The sequence below is a fragment of the Aedes albopictus genome, chromosome 2, assembly GCF_035046485.1.
Source record: "Aedes albopictus strain Foshan chromosome 2, AalbF5, whole genome shotgun sequence".
NCBI classification, from domain to species: domain Eukaryota; kingdom Metazoa; phylum Arthropoda; class Insecta; order Diptera; family Culicidae; genus Aedes; species Aedes albopictus.
This window is the reverse complement of record NC_085137.1, coordinates 153,016,974-153,040,365: the sequence shown is the minus strand read 5'-3', so window position 1 is coordinate 153,040,365 and position 23,392 is coordinate 153,016,974. Positions and strand designations below refer to the sequence as shown.

At 36.0% G+C, this 23,392-nt stretch overlaps 1 protein-coding gene across 2 annotated transcripts in view; it reads left to right on the top strand.

Annotated features, from left to right (window-relative positions):
* Positions 1-23,392, top strand: part of LOC109412650 (homeotic protein caudal) — a 67,615-nt gene that overhangs the window by 8,785 nt on the left and 35,438 nt on the right. The window contains exon 2 of one of the 2 annotated variants that reach the window (XM_062850619.1): positions 13,679-13,954. The exons of the other annotated variant lie outside the window; for it this stretch is intronic. Coding sequence (XP_062706603.1) covers positions 13,679-13,954 — 276 coding nt within the window. The remainder of the gene's footprint in view (positions 1-13,678; positions 13,955-23,392) is intronic. 2 annotated transcript variants of the gene reach the window in all.

Sequence of the window (23,392 nt, the reverse complement as noted above, 5' to 3'; positions counted from 1 at the left end):
TAGAATATGAGTAGTTCTCAACCGCAAATTATATATGGACATTGAAGAGTGTTGCATAATAAGCGTCATTATACAACATTTTTCTCACTGTGCTACATTATACAACACTTTTGCATATGCGGCAATGTAGCATATTATGCTGCAGTATCACATTGTGTAGACGATTTATAATTATATTATGATGGATTATAATGGATCAAGTAAGCAAACTTTTCTAGCGTTCGCCGCATGAAAACAAAGGCGCAAACGTATATGGACTTCAGGGTTCCTGATTTCCATTTTTCATCTTCTTCCACATTCGAAGACAGTCAGCAGCGAACGGTTGTCGCTTTGATTTGTGCGTATGCTTGCCAGCGATGACAGCAAACTCCGGCGAACTGTGGGAAGCCACACTTGGAAATTACTCATTCGTCCACATTCGCATCGCAAGCGATCGAGCGGTGATGCGATTCGTGAGTGATACGAATGATATTGTACATGCGAATTTTTGAAGTTTTCGAATTGTTTTCTTTGCTAATCTAACATTTCAACAACAATACAGTAAAAATGTATGCATTACATGGAGAAATTCTCTTCTACTTATGATAATAGTCGCTTCGATCGCTCACTATCATTCTTCACCATTCGCCATTCATACATTTGCTTGCGATCCAAACTGCGACGAACGGCAACGAATATCCATGTCAAGCAGCTGGCGCATCGCTTCGCATTGGTGATGGGGTTGCGTCTTGATCACGACAATCCGTTTGCTGCATCTTTCTCGATTCGCTTCAGCAAAGAGGAGTGAATATGAATGGAGTGAGGCGAATATACCGATCCTTGATGGACTTTTACATTGTGACAGCAGTGACGTTATGTCAAACATACAAGGCTACGGTGGCGCTATCTGTTCATTCCATAGCGGCCATTTTTTTTTTTATTTCAGCGATCCATTGCAAAACAATATTGCTTCCATGGATTTTTGTTTATTGCGTCTATTATTGTGCATTTTCCCCTCCATTAGACCCCTTACACAGTTACAGTAATCGTTCGATAACTACAACTTGTTTACGTTTCAGCTACCGAATGAAATTCGTTAACTGCAACGACTGACAGCCGTCAAAAACTTGTCAGTTTGTCTGAATGTGATGTGAATGCATTATAAAGTGTATCGCTATGCAGCTGTCGTCTGCTCTTACAAAAATTTGACAGATAGCGATGCGATAACTGCAAAATTGTTGGACTGGCAGTTAAAAAGCATTGCAGTTAAAGCATGTGCACCTTATCGTAAGCTTACTGTAGTATAAATACAGAATCGTAGATGAAATTCCGATTACGGAAGTTTCTTGCGCACTTATTCAACATCTTGTCATGAATAAGTGTGCAGAAGACTCCAACACGAATCGATTCGAAATCCCAGTTTTATCTACGATCTCGGACTTACTACGCTGCGGGGATAGCATAACTCTAACCGCGACTATGAGAAACTTATCAGTCTCACAAGTATCAAAATGACTAAACCACCCCGTCGGTGCACACGTGAATTCGACTTTTTCTCAGTATAAATACCAAAACGACAACAAACAACCCAAAAAAAACTCAACTTCCAACATAAATCAACTCGTTGTTATAGTTTTTTACACCCATCCCAACAACATCAAATCACCCGGCTGATCCTTGCCGTGCCAGGTTGGCAACTGTTTGAAACATTTGAAGAAAACAAGATTTTCGTTTCCGTTTCGAAGAGCTTGCCGTGAGTGTGATGAGGACGGGTTTTCCCTAAGCTTCAAACCGGTTCCCAAGTTCCCAACAACGAGTGATTTATCTACACATGTGTTGCACAATCGCTTCCCAACAATCAAATGCATCTGACTGACATTCAAGTGATACGCGCGCCATTTTGTAGGTCGCCATGGCTACTGTACCTGCTGTTGGGTCTTTGATTACTCGCGAAGAAGGCAACTTGAAAGAGGATGTAAAAAAGTTTTTATATTTATAAAGTATTTTGATTGTCCGAAGGATGCCGTGGCAGGGATCTTTGCTGCCATGGCGACACGCCTTTTGGGATACTCGATTAAGGTTCACAGCAACTTAGAATGGTATGAGATAGGGTGCGACATCAATTTCAAGAATGAAGACAATTTCTAATTTATACTTGCGTATAAAAATATGTTTCGAATATAAGAATTCCATATTGAAGTGCAGGATAAAAATGATTAGGAAAATCTAAATTATTATGAATTTATTTGTAATTCGCCATTGAACGTTTGTTTCAAGGGCTCATAAAACATGCACAGCATTACGGAGCCAACAATTATATTAAAAAAAAAATACTATTTCGAGTATTACATCTATAAAAATACCCCAATCGTTTATGTGCATTGACTAAATTTGTGCACTGTCGTGTGATTGTTTTTATTATTCAAATTATAGGTTTTAATTGCCAGCGTCAACAAACGACGACGACGCGTCGTTTATGTGTGTTCTGTTGGTTTATATGCTTTGGTTTTGTTTTGAATCGCTTTTTACTGCAATTTTAGTGTCTCTCGCGGTAGGTGTAAATTAACGACGTGAGTATACACACATAAACGCGTGCGACTTCTCCTCCGGCTCATAAAAAAAGTGGTAATGGGTCGCCGACGCGCGCGGTTCCGCAGACGACGAGGAATGCCCATTTTGCACGATCGTACGTTCGTTATGTGAACTGATATCTGACTCTGATTTGTTTTTTTTTTTCACTATCTGTATTCTGCATGACGCATCGTTTCCGTTTTACTTCCGCTCTCTGGAACACCATATTAACGAAGCTAACGTTTCCTCCACGTAGGCCTGATCAACATCTGCTCGGCGCCATCGCTACAAGACTTCACCCCCGTTGAATCCGGTGGTAAATATGTGACCTAACCTATAGCCACGTTTTTAACCGATTTGGTTCGCATGTCGTTATGTTTGTGACTCACGGTTCGGTTGCTTCCGTGCGATGCATGAAACTTTTCCGCGCCTCAGTTCTTCTATACACAACTAAAAATTTCAGCTTTCTGGTTAACAACTCCAACATTTGGAGAATTCTATGCTCGGTAAAATCTTATTAATCTTCATTGTATTTTACAAATTTGTATAAAATTGTTTAGATTTTCTTCAAGCCTAATTAAAATCGAAATTTTTTTAGTGTGAGTCTGAGTAGCAAAGCATGCTAGGTTTCATTTTTATTCCCACTCCTTTTTAATAAGCTTCTTTCGGTTCTGTCTTTTGGTGTGTCTTCGTTTCAATTCCTGTTCCCATCATCCCTCAACTTCTCAAGAGTATAGCTATGGTTTGTTGAAATGTTATGCGTTTCACTTCACTCGAAGTCGATGCGGTTGCTACGATTCGTTGCCCCGGTGACGGATGCCATTCTCCCGCTCAACTTTTGTTGGTTCCTTCGAGTCGAGTTGTGATGGCTGTGAACCAATGGCATTGTTCCAAGCTGCCGCACCGCACCGTTGTTGCCTTAATTTTATACACAAAACTGGAGTTTTTTTTTGGTGCGGCTTGTCTGTCTGTGTTTGTGTGTAATGCTTCAAATCAAGAAAACCCCGGCTTCTTTCGAAATGTGAGACGGTTAATTTATGCGAGTCAAAGTTTTATGGCCTACGGAATTTATGACGGACGGGGGTTTCTCGGTTGCCCGAACGAATGGTCGAGCTGAAGAGGAGGACGCACAAAAGAGTGATCGATTGTAAAATAAAGTTTTGGAGAAAAAAAACTCAACGATGAAAACAAATTTGATCGGATTGGTTGCCGCAGCTCGTTAGAGTTGTTTGAACGGTAGCCATGATGTTTATCCGTTAGGTAGCTAAGTTTGAGAAAGCGACCTTTTGTTTGGTCTACTTTCAAATTCAGAGATTTTTTTTATAGGATTGACTGAAACTACAAAAGTTTTTGAAATTTTACCTTAAAATTTACATCCATCATTCAAAAACTAAATATGTAATCAGAAATCCTCGGTAGAGATCTTCCTTTGCTGTTTATCTTGATTTGGCGGAATTTCTAGAGAATTCAAATTTGTAAAACCTTGACATAAAAAAAAACAGAATATAAAGCCAACATTTTACCTAGAGATGTGTTTACGAAATTAATCAGAATTACGTAAAAACCATTAGAAGATCCCTGTACACTGAACTTAATCTTTTCAGTCATTCTTGCTAAAATGACCTAAAAATACAAATAGTGTCAAACATATTTTTCTAGCAATATGTACCCTGTCAGCAATTTTACCAATTAGGTATTTAGTAACAGAAATCTCTTATAATTCCGCTAAATTTGATTCTAGAAAATTTGTTTGTTTGCATGGTGAGGTGATTTGTTGTTGTTTTTTATATTTGATATTCTAGCGTCTATCTATATGTACAGGTATACCTGGATCACAGACAAACAGACGTAACACTGACGAAATTTCCATCACCCATGCTTTTAACGATCGTTTTAAATCTCCGCAGTTGCTACTTTCACAACCAGAGGCGCGAGCATCGTTTTTGTTCGCGTTTGACGTTTCACACTAGCGCCTGTGATTGACGATATTCTAAAGCTCAGTGCTTCGTCACCAGAAGGTGCTAGTGTAACTAAGCGATCAGTTTTTAAGGAATTTGTTCTAAGTGTTACGTCTGTTTGTCTGTGCCTCGATTTAGTGGACATTTCTAGTTTTGAAATGTTTAAAAAATCAAATTTTACATAAAATCGAAGCAGATTTTAATTTTATGTATATTCAAATTGTATACCAAAATGTACCAAAACATATAAAAACTGCATAAAAACTGAAATGGCTCGAAGTTTTCCGCATATATAGGTAATTCTCATTAAATAACGAATAAACCGCTATCTCGCTAGCCTGTTACGATTGAAATCTTTTGTCTCCAAAAATATGTATGGTTGATTCAAAAGCCAATATTTTGAACAACGGACATACACAGTGACATTGTTTGCAAAAATGTCCAAAAAAAATCAAAAAAGTTTAGAAATTCATGCAGGAATTTCTTTGAAAATGTCTCCGGGGATTTATACCCTGGAATTCCTTTACGAAATGCTTAAAAAAATGCTTTTCGAATTGCTTCTGAAAATCCTCAAGGGTTTCCTTCGTAAATTTAGAGATTCGTGACAAGCACTTGATAGAGCGTGGTTACTGGTTGTGCTTTATTTGCTAAACGATTATTCTGTACGAGTAGTGTAAATACGTTTGTACCGCTGTCTGTCACCTTTTGTTGAAATTCTGCGGTGTTAAATAAAAGTAAGTGATCCCAGAATTTTCAACTTTTATTTTACGGTCTCTGAAGAAAACTTCTCAATTCAAACCATCATGCTAAACGATCATATCAGAAAATCATCCATGTGTTCCTACAGAAGTGTCACAAAGAATTCTTTTTTGAAATCTGGCATAAATTGCTTCACCAATTTCTCCATGATTTTTCACAAATCATTTCAGAGATTGTTTGAAGAATTCCTCTGGGCGGATTAGTTTAGAAATTTCTCCGGATATTTATTCAGAAATTTCTCTTAGCTATCGTTTGGAGATTGTATTAGAGATTCCTTACCAAAAATTTCTTCAGATTTTTTTTTCTAAAAAAAATCTTTCGGAAATTTGTTCAAGTGTTCGACTAAAACTTTCCTCACGTATTGTTCCAAAAAATCTTCCATAGCTTCATTCGGAAATTCTCTTCAGGGATTTGTTAAGAAATTCCTGGAACATAGAAATTCTGTCACAGGATTTTGCAAGATTTACTTCTAAAATTCCTCCTTTAAAAAAAATATGCATGGATTTAAGCAGAAATTCGTCCAGGGCTTCTTTCAAAAATTTGTTCAGAGATTCATTCAGAGATTTCTTCAGAAATTTATTTAAAAATTTCAACAGAGATCCCTTTAATAAATCTTTCAGCGATGCCTTTAGTAGCTATTCCAGAGTTTTTCAAAAAATGTTCCCTAAAAATTGTACTGTGGTTCAACGACTTGATAAAAAATTCCCAATTTCTCAAGAAATTCCACTGCGGATTCCTTCAAAAGTTTCACAATTTCTGTCAGAAAATCTTTCTGCGATTTCTTAAGATAAAAAAAATGTAAAATCCATTCGGGAATTTTTCGCAAGGGTTCTTTCGCAAAATTTTCGAGGGATTCTTTCAGAAAATTTTCTTTTAGGCTTTTCCTTAGAATTTCTTTAAAAATATTTCCAGATTTTCCTCCAGAGATTTTTTTGCAAATTTCTCCATAGATTACTTTCAAAGAACTTCCACAAATTTTTTGATAATTCTTTCAAGGACCTTTGCTGAAATCCATCTTAGGATTCATTTTCCACGAGTACCTGACAAAATGTCTCCAGATTATCAAAGAAATTCTTTCAGGGACTCCTTTGGAAACTCCTCATACATTTACTTAAAAAAATCATCCAGGAAATGCTAAAGAAATTCAGCTAGAAATTATTTCACAAAATCTTCTAGGGATTCCTTTAGACTTAAGAAAGTCTTCAACGGATAGCTTCCGAAAAAGTTGCTTAAATACTTCTAATATTTCTAAATATTTTCTTAAATATTTCTCGAATTCCTTCAAGGGGTTACATACCGTGCGAGGATAAAAAAATTAAACTTTTTTTATTGCACAATCTGAAAGCAAACTAGCTGGACAATACACATTACAAATTTCATAAATATTGAGGACAATGTAAAGCACGAAACTTTGAACGCGATTATCTCGAAATAGTCTTTTTAAAAAGTTTTTTTTCTTCAAAGTATTCATCTAGAAAATCTTCCATGAACTTTCTCAAAAATACTCTATGATTTTTTTTTAGAAAACTGTTCACGTATATATTAAGAATCAGAAATTCAGAACTCCCTCAAATTTTTCTCAGACGCTTTGTAAAGAACGTTCCCCATGGATTGTTTTTGAAATTCTACCCGAGATTATTAAGGAAATTCCCAAGATTTCTTCACATTCCTTCAGATATTCCTTCAAGACATTTCTCTTCCAGAAATTGATGCAAGGATTTCTTAAAAAAGTTTCATAAATCCATCAAGGATTCCTCCAAGATTTTTTCCTACTGAGTATTTTAGAGATTCTTCTAAGAATTCATACAGAACGGCTAGAAGACAATCTTAAAGAGATTCCTGCAGAAATTTATACAGAGATTTCATCAAAAATTCCGCCAGGTATTCGTCTATATATTTTCTCAGAAATTCCTGGAGGTTTTCCTCCAAGCGTACCATTAAAAAAATGTGAAGGATTTTATTTTTATTTTTTTTTAATATCAAGAGCTTTTATTAGCTATTCCACCAGGGGTTTCCAGGTGTTTATTCAGGTATCCCTCCTGGAATTTCTTTAAAAAATCCATCTATGGATTCTTAAAATATTCCTGTTTTTCACATTCTTTCCAAAATTCATTTAGAATTTTCTTCCATTTTATTTTTAATTCCTTCTGAAATTTCCTCAGCGACACTTTCAGAAATATCTTTAGAGACTTCTACAATATTCCTAGAATTGTTTCAGAAATTTTAGCAGGGATTTCTTCACAAGTTGGTCCACGGATTCTTTCAGAAGTTGTTACAGGAATTGTTCAAGCGGTCTGTTTTTCGTCAAATTTGTTTTAGGACTCCTCTAGGAGAGATTTGTCGAATCACCCCTCGTCGCATTTTGTACTGAGTTGAGCTCTGTCAGCCAGTTGCCCAGCTGTCAAAAGGTGATTTATAAAAATTTCCTTGAAATTAATTTTAGATACCAAAATAAAGTTCTAAAAATCTGGATCACTTCTGAGCATTGCAGCATAATTGATCGCATCGTCATTGTTCTCGCGCGGCAACGAAAACAATAAATGCGCGAGTGTTTAGTATTGTGTTGTTCCATGATGTGCATGCATATGGTTTGGTTTGTTGTGTTAAGCTTGTTCCTGCAGGGAATGGGCTTAATGTTTCTGATTCCTGATGGGGTGGAGACGCGCGACAGGATTACTTTTATTAAATATACTTTGGTATAGAAAAGTGGTCGATTGTGCGCGAAAGTTAGTGTTTATTAATCCTTTGTTAAATTACATCACCAACCATAGGTGACTCCCACACTGACAATGTACTCTACTCTACTAACAAAAATTCCTTCCTGAAACAAACGTAGAGACGCAGCGATCTCGGAAGAAATCCCTGGAAGTCCCAGAAGCAATCCTGAAAGGAGTGCCTGGAATAAACTTTTAGGAATCCCAGGTTCCTAGAGGGATTTTCTGAAGGAATTCCAAAAATAATCTCAGATACAGCTCCTGTGGAATCACAGAAGGAAATCTTAAGGGTATTTAATCCTAGAATTTGTGGAGAAACTACGGAAGGAATTGCCGAAGTTGTCTCAGGAAAAAAGGCTGAGGTAATCCTAAAAGGAATTTCTGGAATCAAATGAAACTACCCATGAAAATCTGATAAAATCCGGAATCCGGAAGTCCGGAAGCTGACGAAATCAGAATCGTAAACCACAAGGCCACGAAAAACTTATAACTTAAAATTTATCATAGCATGTAGTGCCCAAGTATTTGTGCTCCATAAAACAATTTATTGATATAAAGTGTTGAAAGAATGAAAACCCCTGCATTAAATATAAGTAATCATAATACAAACGGCAAGTTTTAAACTAATTGGATATTAAAAATTTTACTATTAAAGAATGTATATAAAATCGAGGGTCTATATGAAGACTTGACTCGAAAAAAGTGAGACACTCAAAATAATATAAAACTTTTGATTATGAGCACAAAAATGGATGATTTTTAACCAGGAATAGCATACTGTGTGTAGTTCATACCATAAAAAATTCATCAAAATCGGTTTAGTATTAGTATTAGTCGATACAATAAAATGTGATTTTGGAAACTTTGGGCATCCATTTTAAAAATTGTTTAGGCTATAACTTTGTTATTAGATCATCAAAACGTATGAAAATTTGACTGTAAGTTTTGGAGAACTTAAGGCATAATAAGTGGTGAAAATGTCATCATAATTGGTTCAGTACTTTTATTTCAGCGTTTTTTTTTCAACATTTTGTCATTTTTTAACATTTTAAAATAAGTGTGCGTTATTTTGAATGTAGAACTGGCAACACTGTACCGATTTTTATAAAACTTTGACAGTGTAATATTGTTGTAGTAAACCGTTTTCAGTGAAAATTTCAGCCATTTTGGTTAAATAATTTCATAGTTAGAGCAGTTTCAATTTAATTATACCAAAAACCACATCTGTTTATTGTGCCATAGTGCTACATATATGGCTAGGCCATTTAAACGGGTTGATCAAATTGAATGAAATTTTGAAACAACGCTTCTACATACATACTTACCACATCGATTTTTTTTTTCATTGAGGTCGGTCCAGTATGTTTGGCTCTACAGTTTAAGAAAAAAAGAGATATTTTTAAAAATGTTTGTTTGACCAAGATTTTCAAATGGTAATTCTCTCACCCAACACTCAATCGATTTTTAAATTTTTTTTATGGTATTAACTACATGTAATGCTCTATTATTGGTAAAAAATCAACGATGTTGGTGCACGCAATCGAAAGTTATACATTATTTTGTGTGTCTCACTTTTTTCTAGTCCAGTCTTTAATCAAGGGTCCACTATATCGAGGTATACCTGTAGTAGCATTTTTGTTTGTATCTTAGGTACAAATATGATAATGAATTGTACTTAAAAGGTTTTCAGTGTACACTGAAGTTTTTTAATACTTGACTTTTTTACGCAGTCGTAAAAAATCCTAGGTTCAAGTTTGATCATTGTATAGGGTGTCCCAGAAAGTATGGGCACAACTTTGCAGCTCTGCCATTTGGGAATGGATGCACAAACAAACTTTATTTTCACACATATTCTACTTCAATATATTAACATCAAATGCCAATCATTGGAATTTGCATTTTACACTTTGTTTGAATGTGGCAGAACATTCCCTAAAAGACCTTTCAAAGTTTCTGCACAAATTGCTATATTTTTCAATGGCATCGTTTAACAATTTTTTCTACGCATTAAATTAAGCTCAATAAAAATTTCAATAAATATATCCGTGTATTTCTACAAGCGTATCTATTATACAACCCTTAATTTGAATTGAAAACATATACTTTTGAACCTGAAAAATGAATTCAAACACCAAAATCGATATTTTTGAAAACCCGATTTTCGAATACATAGTTGAAAACAAGCTTCTGAATTAATATCACAGCATGCAGAAAACTACAAATAAATTTCACTATAAGTTAAATAAATTCTCCAGCTTTATAAAGTGTAGATTAAATTATTTTAATTCTCGTTCAAACATCCTTTAAAACTCGAATGTCTGTGGGCATGTCTTATCCAGAAATAGAAAAGGCGATTTTTTCAGTTTTCTCAAAATTTTGAGTACCCGTACGCACAGGCAGAACATTTTTTTATAAAAAATTTCAATCGACCATCTAAGGAATCATGTTTTCGAATATAGCATGCTAAACATAATCGAAAAAAAATGTTTCGAATTAGGGTTTTCGGCAAAACCGTAAAAAAGTAGTTTGTGCAGAAGTTTTAGAAGTTGTTTTTTTTTTCATTTTAAACGTGTGGCTTCGTGGTCGTGCGGCTAGTGTCACCAAGCATTTAGTCGCATCGTGCTAAGAAGCGCGGGTTCGATTCCCGCCGCAGCTGGCAGGAAAAGTTTTCGGCTGTGCCACTGGGCGTTGCATGCTAGTCCGTTGTCTAGTGTCGTGCTTCCTTCAAAGAGCAAACAGCTCACTGGAAGCACTAAACGTGTCCGTGTTTTTTAAAAAAAAAAAAAAAAAAAAAAAAATATTCTGCATACAACAACCCTTTTAATGTATAAACTCTTTACAGGAATCAATGAAAATACTTTGAATAAAAATACAAAAATATAAAAATTGTTGTTTGTTAAGAAAATGATTGTATTTACGTTAAAAAAAAGTTGTGCCCATACTCTCTGGGACACCCTGTAGCATAATTGTACTTAATAAGTGTTTGGTGCTGGGTACGAGTGCCATCATCTCATGTTCCCAAACTCATCCAACTCGAAAACAAGCAATTACGTCACCGATTGATTCCATTCTTTTTGGTTTCTTGCGTGCTTACTTTTAACAAAAAATACAAAAATAAGAAACAAAAAAAACAGCGCTTAAGGCGAAACTGGAAGCATTTTCTCATTTTTTTGGTTTTTGATTTTTTATTAAATAACGAAGCAATATTTTCAAAATTGGTTTTCGTGCACATGTAGAGTATGGATCAAGGTATCTTCTGAATTTTTTTGAGGTGGAAAATGTTTTCCATTTTTGCAAAAACCATTTTTTTGTGAAATTTCATTCAAAAATGGTTTCTGCAAAAACGAAAAACATTTTCCACTACATAAAAATTTTTGAAGATACCTTGATCCATACTCTACATGTGCACGAAAACCGATTTTGAAAATATTGCTTCGTTATTTAATAAAAAATCCAAAACCAAAAAGTGAGGAAATGCTTCCAGTTTCGCCTTAAATCCTTTGTTTTAGGTCGGATGAAAATGGGAGCTACGAGCTTAATAAGGGATCCAACTCTACACCGAACTTTTTGACGAGGTTGTTTTACGCGGTCCACGTAAACAAACGCGTTACTTCAAATAAGGCACGGTAACGGTGAAAAAATACTCGAGGTTTCAGAGAGTTCCAGGTTGTTTCAGGAAAGCTTTTAGGGGCGTTTCAAGGGATTACAGGGATACGTTTCAGGGATGTTTCAGAGGCGTTTTAGGGAGTTACAGGAGGGCTTTTAGGGGGTTTCAATGCTTTTCATTTCGAAGGAATTCCAAGACGCTTCAAAGGATCCCTCGCCTCTATGACGTCTCTAAAGCGCCCAGAAATCACCCTTTAACCCTCTAGGACCCCATGTAACGCATTTGAAACCCCCGTAACCGCCTATGTAATGCCTCTGTGACGTCTTGAAAACCCGCCAAAATTCCTCTGAAACTTGTTAAAGTGCCTGCGAAGTAAAACTAAATAAATATTTGGACTGAAATCCCATATAAACCTGCAACCCATTTGCGTCAGCTTAGTTTTTAACGATTTGAGCTGAAACTTTCACAGATTGTTCTTCTCATCTAAAGGCACGATTCTAGAAGGTGCTCGTGTTTTTTTTTTCATTTTTGTATTTGTGCCAGTCTACTGATACTGTAAATTGTGGGGTTTTGAAGGGGCGGATCATAACTTCCGGGGCCACAATGCAATTTCTTGATCATCATGACGCGTTTTTATGCAAAACTAGCTGTCCCGGCAAACTTTGTCCTGCCACCGCACTCTATAATTTCGATCGTGTTGGTTTTCTTCCAGCTCATAAAAAATCAGTATATCAATTTTCTTACATTTTAGTAGATTTTCGTAACCTTTTCCACTTATAAACATCATGTATACGAATCGAACCGTGCAACAGTCATGCTGATCGGTTCATTCGTTCGTGAGTTTTGTTGCCTCAAAGGCATTTTTAACTTGTCCAAAAACTGGGCCACAAAAAAGTATCTAAAGCTTATTGGCCTCCTTTTTTATAGGCTGATCCCTGCTAGAAATTGAGTAAAATTCTGGCGGCCATTAGCGCTCATAAAATGCTGGATTGACCCCAACACCCTACTAGGGTTAAACATATTTTATTTTCTAGCTTCTGTTTTTCGACTTGTTTTTTAGTTTGAAATCTAGCAAACTTCCTGCCAAACATGAAACGTTCCGTAAAATTTAACTAAAATCCGACGCAAGAATTCGGTACACAGGAAAGAATGTACGTGATAACTACCGTGACCCATCTATTTGACTCAGCCTCAAATATCAAAACAAGCCACCGGTGTTTAGCATTTGATGAACCGAACCCGCCCGCTCGGCCTTGTGGTGTGAAAAGGGTTCTCGCGGGAACGCGTTAATGGATTGCCTGCCTCGTTCATCAGTGCGCATTGCAGTGACGATGGACAATGGGCATTGACGGGTGCAACAACGGGTAGTTAGCACATTTGATGGATCAATTTGGGACCAAAGGTGCCGCTTCAGTCAACTATCCAGCGGTTTAACCGTGTGAAGCTTTCAGAACGGGAGCACGCTTTCCGGGGAATTTGTGGGAATGGTTTTGGATTATGTTTTGTTACGCCGGTTTTAAGCTGCCATGAGATTGATCCTTAAACAGTTTATTTAAGTGTTGATTGAAAATATGCTAATCTGCTTCTTTTCGATCGATTGCATTTTTCTTGCAGGAAAATGTAAGTATGTATTGAAACCGGCAGTGAACCGAGTGCGTGTTCAATATCAATATCTTGCAGGTAATTTTCATGAATGCTACTATTTCGTTTCACAATGAAAATCAGTTTAAACCTTGCTTGTTGTTTATTGCCTGGGTCCTATAAAACACACTTACTCAGCTGTCTAACTTTCATCAAACTTGAAATGAATGTTGATTTTGAAGCCCTGATGTATATTGCTCTTTGCTATGGTCGTAGCTAAATGAGGCACTTTCATCTCATGACAATAGTCGTTGTTCTATGAGAGTCGTGATATTTACAAGTCCTGCTCATGTTACATGCCTTAGTTGAATCTACACGGACACAAACACGTCCACGTTATCGCAACTTGCCACTTCCACAATTTTGCAACATCCACCTCAAAACAATCACAAAATTAATCAAAATTTTTAAACACCCCCCATTTGTTTCTCTACCATTTTCCCCAAAAGGTGGCCACTATCTGCAACATGTTACAACGATATTCAACAATCGATCGCTGATGTCGTCCGCCGAAGGCGGTTACGACCATTTTCGATACCCCTCGTCATTGATGGCGATGAGTGGGCGAAACTGTGGCGACGAAGAACTTGAGCGGGATGGCGCTCATTCGCCCCCGCTCAATATGGCGGCCCATTACAGCAGCCGGAAAATGGCAGGCTCCGTCGATGGGATGATGACGTCGACGACGACGACGGGAGGTCCAATGCAAGGCGGCATGATACGAGGTGAATATCGTTGTAACATTTATTCGTACCCTGGGAGCGGGATTACAGAATAATTGCAATTCGAGCAGGAAATAAGTTCACTTTTTACTTTGAAGATGCTACAAAAGTGACTACTGTGTTAGACGAGCTTGGTGGTCTAATGACTACCGCTTTTGATTCATATGCAGAAGGTTTTGGGTTTAATCCATGGCTCGTCCCTTTCCTATTATTTTGTATTTTTCTATCTACTTTCTCTATGTTCATAGCCATCGCTAGAACTAGAAACGGATTGAAAAAAAAGCAGTTTCCTATCATTACAACTTTCACAAAGCTCAGTGTAAATCTTTCAAATAATGCCTACAAGTTATGCAACCAAGCGAACTGTTCCACTTCACATTGGTTTTCACACAGTTTATCACGTTACGCTTAGCATCTACGCATCAATGCGTGAACCCTTATACCAAAAATAAATGACCTATTGGAAACAAGCAATTGCAATTTCCCTCCCCATCCTCACATTAAACTGTAACCTGACGTAGGCCATTGTTTAACGACATTTGAACATTGTTGAGGGATGCAAGGAATGCACTCTTCTTCTTTCTGCCTCTGCGTTACCACTGGACCTTGGCCTACCTCTCGCCAGGATATTGTTTTTTGAGCACTTCCAAGTTATCCATTAAAGGACTTTCTTCGCCTGCCATTTATGCATGATTTCATGTATTGTGTGGCAAGTATCATTTCCAGGAAGTTTAGAATATTTCCGGACTGTAATAGGAATCCAATCCGCTTCCAATCCGTCCAATCCGTCTCTGAACTGGCGATCCAAAGCTTTATCCACTAGACTAACTTGAAAATCGTATTCAACATGATAAAAATAGCCATTAAAACTTCCAAGAGTCGAATGCAATGGCCTATATACAATCAATAGTGCTTTTATCTGCATAAGAATGGTTCAAATATGGACAAGAAATATGAACAATTTCACTCAAAATTCTAACTAAGCATTTCTTCATATTTGATTTATTTTTTATGTTATATTTATTTATTTATTTATTTATTTGCTTCAATACATGTAGAGCAAGGAGTTCTCCTTTTTAAATTCTACAATTAGATATTTCATCGATTATTAAGTTCTGATCACTCTATTATCATTGTAGTCGCTACAAATGAAAGATTAATTCAGGGTTTCTTTAACGTAAAAAAGCCGTGATATCATTCTATACAACTGTACTAAGAATAAATAAAATCAGCATGGTGATGAATCATATCGTCTCCACACTATTGCCTATGACCACAAAATGGAACCACATAGTATCTGATTCCATGCGACTGTTTTTGGTGGTTTCGATTCTCAGTGAGATTCCAATCACGTCCATACATAAATAGTTTAATCGCACCTAACCAAACTCCAAGCTTTATCAACTAATTCCAACGAACTGTCAACTTCGGTATGATTGATTACGTTGCTCCTGACATTCCCATAACAATCGTTAATCACTCGTATAGGAAGCTTCGCTTTTTGTTTTTGTGTCGAACTCAAATTTCTGCCCTTTCCGGGTAGCGGAATTGTTTGTGCACAGGGTATACCTGCGTTCACCATCCTTTCCCGAACCTGACCTGCAGATCCTTTTCCGTCTCCGCCGAAGGCTAGGCCGTAGGCAGAGCTCAAGGAGAAAACCATGCAAATATGCGGCATTTATTGCACTGGCAAGGTAGTAGGGACAAAACAACGATCGGCAAACAACAAACAGCGCAAAATGGATATTTTACAGAAAAATCAATATTTTACAACTTAATTGGACCATCTCCGAGTGCCGTGCTTCCGTCGTCGTCGTCGTCGACGACGTGAAAGTTGAAACCCATCGAACCAGGAATCGCCCGGTCGGCGCGGTGTGGTAGAAAAGGGTCCATGCAAAGCAACGCGATGTTGCATTTGACCTTACCACCGATGCGATGGTATACCGATAGGGTCTTGGCAAGTTTTATGGTGCCGAAAAAAAAAACAATTTGCACGTTTTGAAAAATGCATAAAGCCACTGCACTGTTATTGAATAATTATGATTTAGGAAAAGAAACTGGATTTAATGTCATAATTTGAGACACACAAACAATTAAGACTGTATAAAACAGTTTTATGGTAAAAAATGGGGGGGGGAGTTGTTTGTTTAGGGTTGAATATCTTTATGCATTCTGCCGTATGCACAAGGCATTATAATTCCAGAGTTTTTTTTTTTTTTTTTGGTTTCAGTAAATAGAAACATGTAAAGAAATATTGAAACTTATTAAAAACCTTATTGTTGATATAAAACTCAGGTATAACAAGTAACGATAACATAAGTGTGCGTCAAATTTGAAACTGGAGGAATCTGAACCAGTGTTGGGAATACTCACTTGCGAAAAGTTATACTCACTTGCTTCTATCCCAATCCAGAAGCATGCTATCAAAAAATTAAGTTTGAAGGACTATTAAATTGTAGTTTAATCTAAAAGTTTGCCGACGAATTCACAGACGAATACAAAATCCGTGAGAGAGCTGTGAGCACAAGGTGAGTATGAACTACACGGATTTTACTCACCTCGTACTCACAGCTCTCTCACAACTTTGGTATGCGTCTGTGATCTTTACTTTGTTTGGCAAACTTTTAGATTAAACTACAATCTAAAAGCCCTTCAAACATCATTTTTTGATAGCATGCTTCTGGACTGAGATAGAAGCAAGTGAGTATTACTTTTGCAAATGAGTATTCTCAACACTGATCTGAACAACATTTTAACACTTCAGTAAAACAGAAATACTTGAAATAATTTAAAATTTTAATGTTCGATGTAGAATACACTGTACGACAGATCAAAAATAAGCAGGTTTTGGTAAAAATCACGTTAATTGATGTATTTTTTTCAAATCACCCGATCTTTCTTATGTTTTAATGTTCAGACTTTATATGTACAAAAAAGTGGGTGTTCCCTTTATAGAGTGCCTTGCTTCACGATTCGAACTTATGCCCCACGGAAGCAGGACATTTGGCATAAGGTCACTTGGCATAAAGACATTTGGCATAATCGAAATGCACCCTTCTTTATTATGCCAAGTGTGCGTTATACCAAATTAACGTTATGTCAAATGTATTTTTGTCAAGTAACCTTATGCCTTATGCCAAATGACAAACGTTACTCAGATTGCCAAAAATGTATATACACCCGATTCTTAATTTGCACATAAAAAAATGGTCAAACTCTTATTTTTGCATGATTCGTCGAGAAATCATATTACTTTTTTTCCACGGTTTTTCGAATTTTGAACCAAAAACTTTTTTTTGCACGGTACGCATCCCCCGTGCAAAAAAGAATCGGGTGTAGTTAGAAATAATTAGTCCAAACCTTCGTCCGGAACGATTTGTTTTGCTCATAAATTGGGGTCAAATTAATCTTCGGGTCGAAATTTATCATACGTTTTTTTTTTCGTTAGATTAAGCATACTTTAGGTATGCTCCTTACAAGTTTTGTGCTGTTAGAATCTGATACTATACGATATTTCAAGGAAATTATTTAAAGTATGCCTTATATAGCGAAAAAACGTCTGATCAATTTCGACATGAAGATCAATTTGATCCCGGTTTACGGTACCTTTCTAGCAGTTATTTATACGGAACAATCATTGATTCAAAGAATATTTAAAAAAATGCTGTTCAAGAATAAGAAATTTAGTGCGAGCTTTTGTCCCACTATCGAGTCTCAAAATTAGACATTTCATAGGGTATCGCGCCACTTGGGCGGTGGCTTCTATATTCGTCTGTTTTCCACTATAACTCAGTCAATTTTGAATCAATTCACTTGAAATGTTGTACACGGGTAGATACTATACCTATCTCACCACATTCCAAAAGTTGTGTCAATTGGTTCAAATTTGACTGAGTTATAATGGAAAACAGACGAATATAGAAGCCACCGCCCAAGTAGCGCGATTCCCTATTTGATTTTATAACGTTGCCACACCATCTTTTCATTTTTATTGGCGTGAACTGGTGTGTCGAACCTATACAGTGATAGACATTCGTTTAGCCGAGGCCAAAAAATTTTCAAAAAAGTGTCAGGAAACTCATACAAAAGATTTTATGATAAAACTTTTTTATCGTAGTGATAGTATATCTAGTACTGTTTTATAAAAATGTGATACATCACACTTACATATACACTGAAACAAAAACGAGGGTAAAAACCCTTCAAATGTCATTTTTTGCCTAGACATTCGTTTAGCCGAATTGTACAATTTTTAGAATTCCATAATAAAAAACTAACAAATTTCGAAAAATATCCAACAAAATCATTTTGTATGGTGACCTGCATTATATATCGACTTGTAAATCATGAATTAGATCGTTTTTGGAAGTGTTGCCATATTAATTTTACATGCATCTCATATAAATATATCATTATATTGTAAATGTTTCCAAATTGATATTTGATGTAGTTATTTTTATCGGAAGTGTTTCAAAAGAATCAAATGAAAGTTTCATGGCCAAAGCAGGTTGAAAAATTACGAAAAACAATGTTTCTAACAGATAAAAATAACGCAAACCATCAAAAAATCACGTATTTAAGTATTGTTTTGATGGAATATGATGGTTTCACTTGCATAAATCACAGCGTTTACTACTATTACGTCTACTAATAGCTCCCAATATCTTCTAGACTGTATTCTGGCTGAAATAACATACATTGAACGGCTCACATTTCGAGGAATGGCACCGAAAGTATTCAAATTTCTAGCATGAACTACTTGTTTCATAATTTAGACATTCTTTTCAAATAAATCATGTTAAAATTGAATGTGGTTCACAACTAAGACTCATTTATAATATATTTCTTCAGATTGAATGAAAAAAGCAAAGTGTTTGACCATATCTTGCATTTTTGTATGAGCATCAGCTTTTAAATAAACAGGGTACACAAATTCTGACACTTCTTGCAGTTATTTCACTTAGCAGTCTTCTAACTCATTTGGTAATGCTAGTATCAAACAGGTATACTCCACAGGCACCAGGGCACGTCTTTATTTCAATGCAGAACTATATATTTTAGCTTTTATCAATCCCATTTTTAAGTTTAAACAACCCAAAACCAATATATTTATTTTTTTTTCATAACATTTTATGCAATATTTTGAACATTTCTAACAATAATTCTGTGCCATGTTTTCAAAACTGCTAATCTAGCTTACGTTTGAGTGTTTACAGAAATTATTTTTCTTAAATAAATTTGTTTATCGTCGCTTGTCCTTATAAGGACATTTTTTTTATAATATTTCTCTGAATTTCACAAATAAATAAACTTTTAAGGTCAATTATCTTGCTAACACGTCATAAACTAAATGCCTTGGAGTATATGCTCGAAATATACTCACGAAATTGCAAAAAATCTATTGGAAACCAATTTTTCATTTACCTCGGCTAAACGAATGTCTAGGCAAAACATGACAATTGAAGGGTTTTTACCCTCGTTTTTGTTTCAGTGTATATGTAAGTGTGATGTATCACATTTTTATAAAACAGTACTAGATATACTATCACTACGATAAAAAAGTTTTATCACAAAATCTTTTGTATTAGTTTCCTGACACTTTTTTTGGTCTCGGCTAAACGAATGTCTATCACTGTAGGGGAGACTGGGTAGATTTAATACCTTTTTCTTAATTTGCCTTCAACATTGAGAAAAACTTTAAATTAGATCCGTTTTTTTGCACAGAATGGCAAGTAAATATCTATTTTAAGTTTATACATAACAGTAGGACTTCCAACTATTGTTTATGTTTTTAAAACTGGGTTTTTATTGAAGCATGTGAGGCATATCTTGTACCTCTCGGCTATTTCACCGAGTTAGAAGGTGGCTGATGAATATGATACTGATTCTACGTTTCTGGTGAAATGGTTTTGTTGATATCTAACGCAACCAACCAGTACTTACATGATGCGCGTAAAGTTGAGACTAATTTGTGATTCAGTCTTGAAAATGTTCACTGTCTTTTTTTTTTTGTCTGTATTAACGAGATTTTTAACCCTAGGCTAGTTCATCTCGCGACCCACGCTTTACTTCCCTTTCCGAAGGAAGAACCCACTTTTTGTAAGTATGTGGGGAGTGGGATTCGATCCCAGGTCCTCGGCGTGATAGTCTTGTGTTCTAACCACCACACCAGGTCCGCTCCCTCTTCACTGTCTTTGAATAGTTCTATCTCGTGCATATTTCAGAATTTTGAAGTGTGTACAGCTACCAAATTTAGAAAGGGATTCTTAATTCACCGAACAAAATTGCACCAAAGTGTCTTCGTAAAAAAAAAATCAACCAGTGTTACAAAAACCAAAGTGTAAGACATCAAAATAAAGGCAAATAATGTTTTAACTAATATTAACACAAATTATGTTACCCACAGTATGTACCAAAACTTTCACCGCCAGACAGTTAAAGTTAGAAAAAACTACACAGAACAAAAAACGAAAAACGTATCGTAAGTAGGAAACAAGTAACAACATTCACATTTTATGAGTGAAAATATACCCTTTTAGTTTCCCCTGAAAAAGACATCAACCAAAGTGTCGAAACGTAGGGTTAGATAACAACTCGTTTTGATTCATTAAGGCAGCGTAGGCGTTGAATCCGATTTGCACAGAATACAGTCGATACCCCATCTATATGCAAGAAGAAAACTGTTTTTGATTCTGAGAAAACACGAGGGAAGCAAGTCTCCCAAGTCTCCTCAGCCCCGCTGGAGTTTTGCTTAGGCTTTAATCTCGGGTAAGGAGAACCATTTCGAACATCTGTCCCGCATTACTCTACCTTTAAAGAGATAAAGTTTACATTCTGTTATAACTTTTCGACAACAATTTTGATAAATTTTGGAGCGTTCATAACGTTCTGAACAGCAACTCTGACTCTCTAAAGAAACATTTTGATTTGATGAACTGCCAAACTGTACTCCCTGGCCAAGATCACAGGGTTCGACGGTATTAAAGTGAAGGATGTTAATTGTAATTCTTGTAATGAAAATATCACCTTTAACACTTTAATGCGCCTCCAACGGTTCATTGCGAACCGGCTGCTACAGATGGAGTATGGCTGATTTATCAGAAATGCTCGATAAACAGGAGGGACCTGCTGGGGCCTAGTAGTTTCTATACCCAGAAAACAGTTCTGGTCTATTGAGTCTGGGAAGGTTTCGAGAGTCGTTGTGAATCATAATGCATTTTTTTTGTGTTTTGTGACGAGTCTCGGAATCTTTTTTGAGTCAGCAGACTTTGAACTGTTTCCTGGGCTTCCCACTATTCGGTTAATTTTAACAAATACACTATACAAATACAAATTTAATTCAAATATGAAATAATTAGTAGTATCTCGCGTATTCAATTTGCTAATACATAGTTCTCAACAGTTGATGTGCTTTCGTGATTCAATTTTCTCTATAATTTTCAATATCAATTTAAAATAACTAAGTAACTAATAGTGGGAAGTGCAGCATTTAACAGTGCTTGCTTATAGATTCGAAGCTAACGTGTGATCAAGACGAAATCGACAAAAACTGACTACTTCGACTTTGACTAACGTAGACTATTTATGACAAATTAGATTTTTCGACTGAGTGTATGAAAGGTTTTCTTTAATATGGACTTATTTGGACCGATGCTGATAGTGCTGATAGGGATGTGGACGAAAGACAACTTTCAAAGATAATAAAAACAATACTAAAATGAGGATCAACGAAAATCTACATAACAAACACATCGACTATCTAACAGATCATAGGCACACCAAAGATTACTGAATTATAGGGCACAGCTTAAATATGAACAATAACATTCTTTAAAGCTTGACATGACAAAAAAAAAACAAATACAAAATTGACCATATGACAAAACCGAAACTTTCACACCTTCTACCGTAACCTTCTGAGTCAGTACGCAACAGTGTCTTACTGGACGACATGTTCCGTGCACGGCTGGTGAACTGCTTCTGAAGGATTACGTACTCTATCCTATCCAAAGGCCTAGTGAACTGTCGTTGTCCGCGCAAACGCGAGACGCTTGTGCGTACAAGGTTTCTACGTCCGTCGGCGTGCCGCTAGGAACCTTTCAAAAAAAAAAAAAAAAAAAAAAAAAAAAAAAAAAAAAAAAAAAAAAATGAACTGCCAAACTGTACTCTCACTTCACTTTACTCCAGCGGTTCCCAACCATTTTGTCGCGGTGCCTTTTGAAGTTAAAAAAAAATAGCGCGGCACATCAGAACTTTTTACAACAAATCCCATTTCAACATCTAATATTTCATACACCAAATCGTTATAAAAACTTTCAGTACTATTTTTTTATTCAAAATAAAAAAATAAGCGTTCCAAAATGTTACTTATATTATTATTACTATTACTTTATAATACAGATTTTCAGTCCTAGATGAACCAATCTCTTCTAAATATTATGTTTTGGAAGACAATTTCTAAAATGGCATAAAACTTTCCTGTTGAATCAAAAAAGTTGCACAAGAAGTTTAGAATTTCCGCGAGAATTGCAGAATACAAAATGCGCCATGATTGCAAGGTTAAAACTCAAAAAAACTATTGGGGAAATTAAGCCACTGCGTCCTTATTGATCTTTTGTGGCATACATGTTTTGAACCTTTCTTAAAAGAAATGAAAGCCACATCCTTCGCATATCACTGAAATGAAGACCAAAGGCACTAGGGATCTTAATTTTGAATTATAAACTATTGGTAAAATCGACAACTAGACTGAAGCAAATAAAGTCCGAAAAACAAGTTCAGAAACCTAACTAAAATTTTTCGAAACCTGAACATTCAAAAATACGGTAAAACCGAGATGTTTATAAAATGAAGTAACTTCAAGAAAGCTTTCTAAAATTTTAGAAAACAAATGTGGATTTCACCTATACCATAGTGATACTCTTAATAAAATACAAAAATACCGATAAGCGACACTAGTTTTACTAAGCAAAAAGACAATAAGGGGATTTACTAAACAGCGTAAATAACTGCGCAAGCCATGGTCAATTAAGAATATTGAAATGTTTCATACGGTCGCGAATGATATACAGTCAGGTCTTTTTTTACGCGGCCGCGTAAATGAAAACTCCATTCCAAACCTTTTTTCATCGTCTTATTTTTGCATGATTCGTCGAGAAATGGTGAGACCTTTTTGACGCGATTTTTCGAATTTTGAACTGAGTTTTTTTCACGCAGTACGTATTCCCCGCGTAGAAAAAAACCTGACTGAGTTCAAAGCCTTCTTTGGTGATCACGTCGTTTAAACAGGATAATATTTAATCAGCGCTTCTTTAGTGATTCCCCCTAATATTGAAAAGACAGCGGTATTCTGCGTTTTGAACTTGTTGAGTTTGTTTTTAGGCCTAGAAACCTACGGTGCACCTGGGATTGGTTCACAATTCACAGCGCACAGTTTGGGAA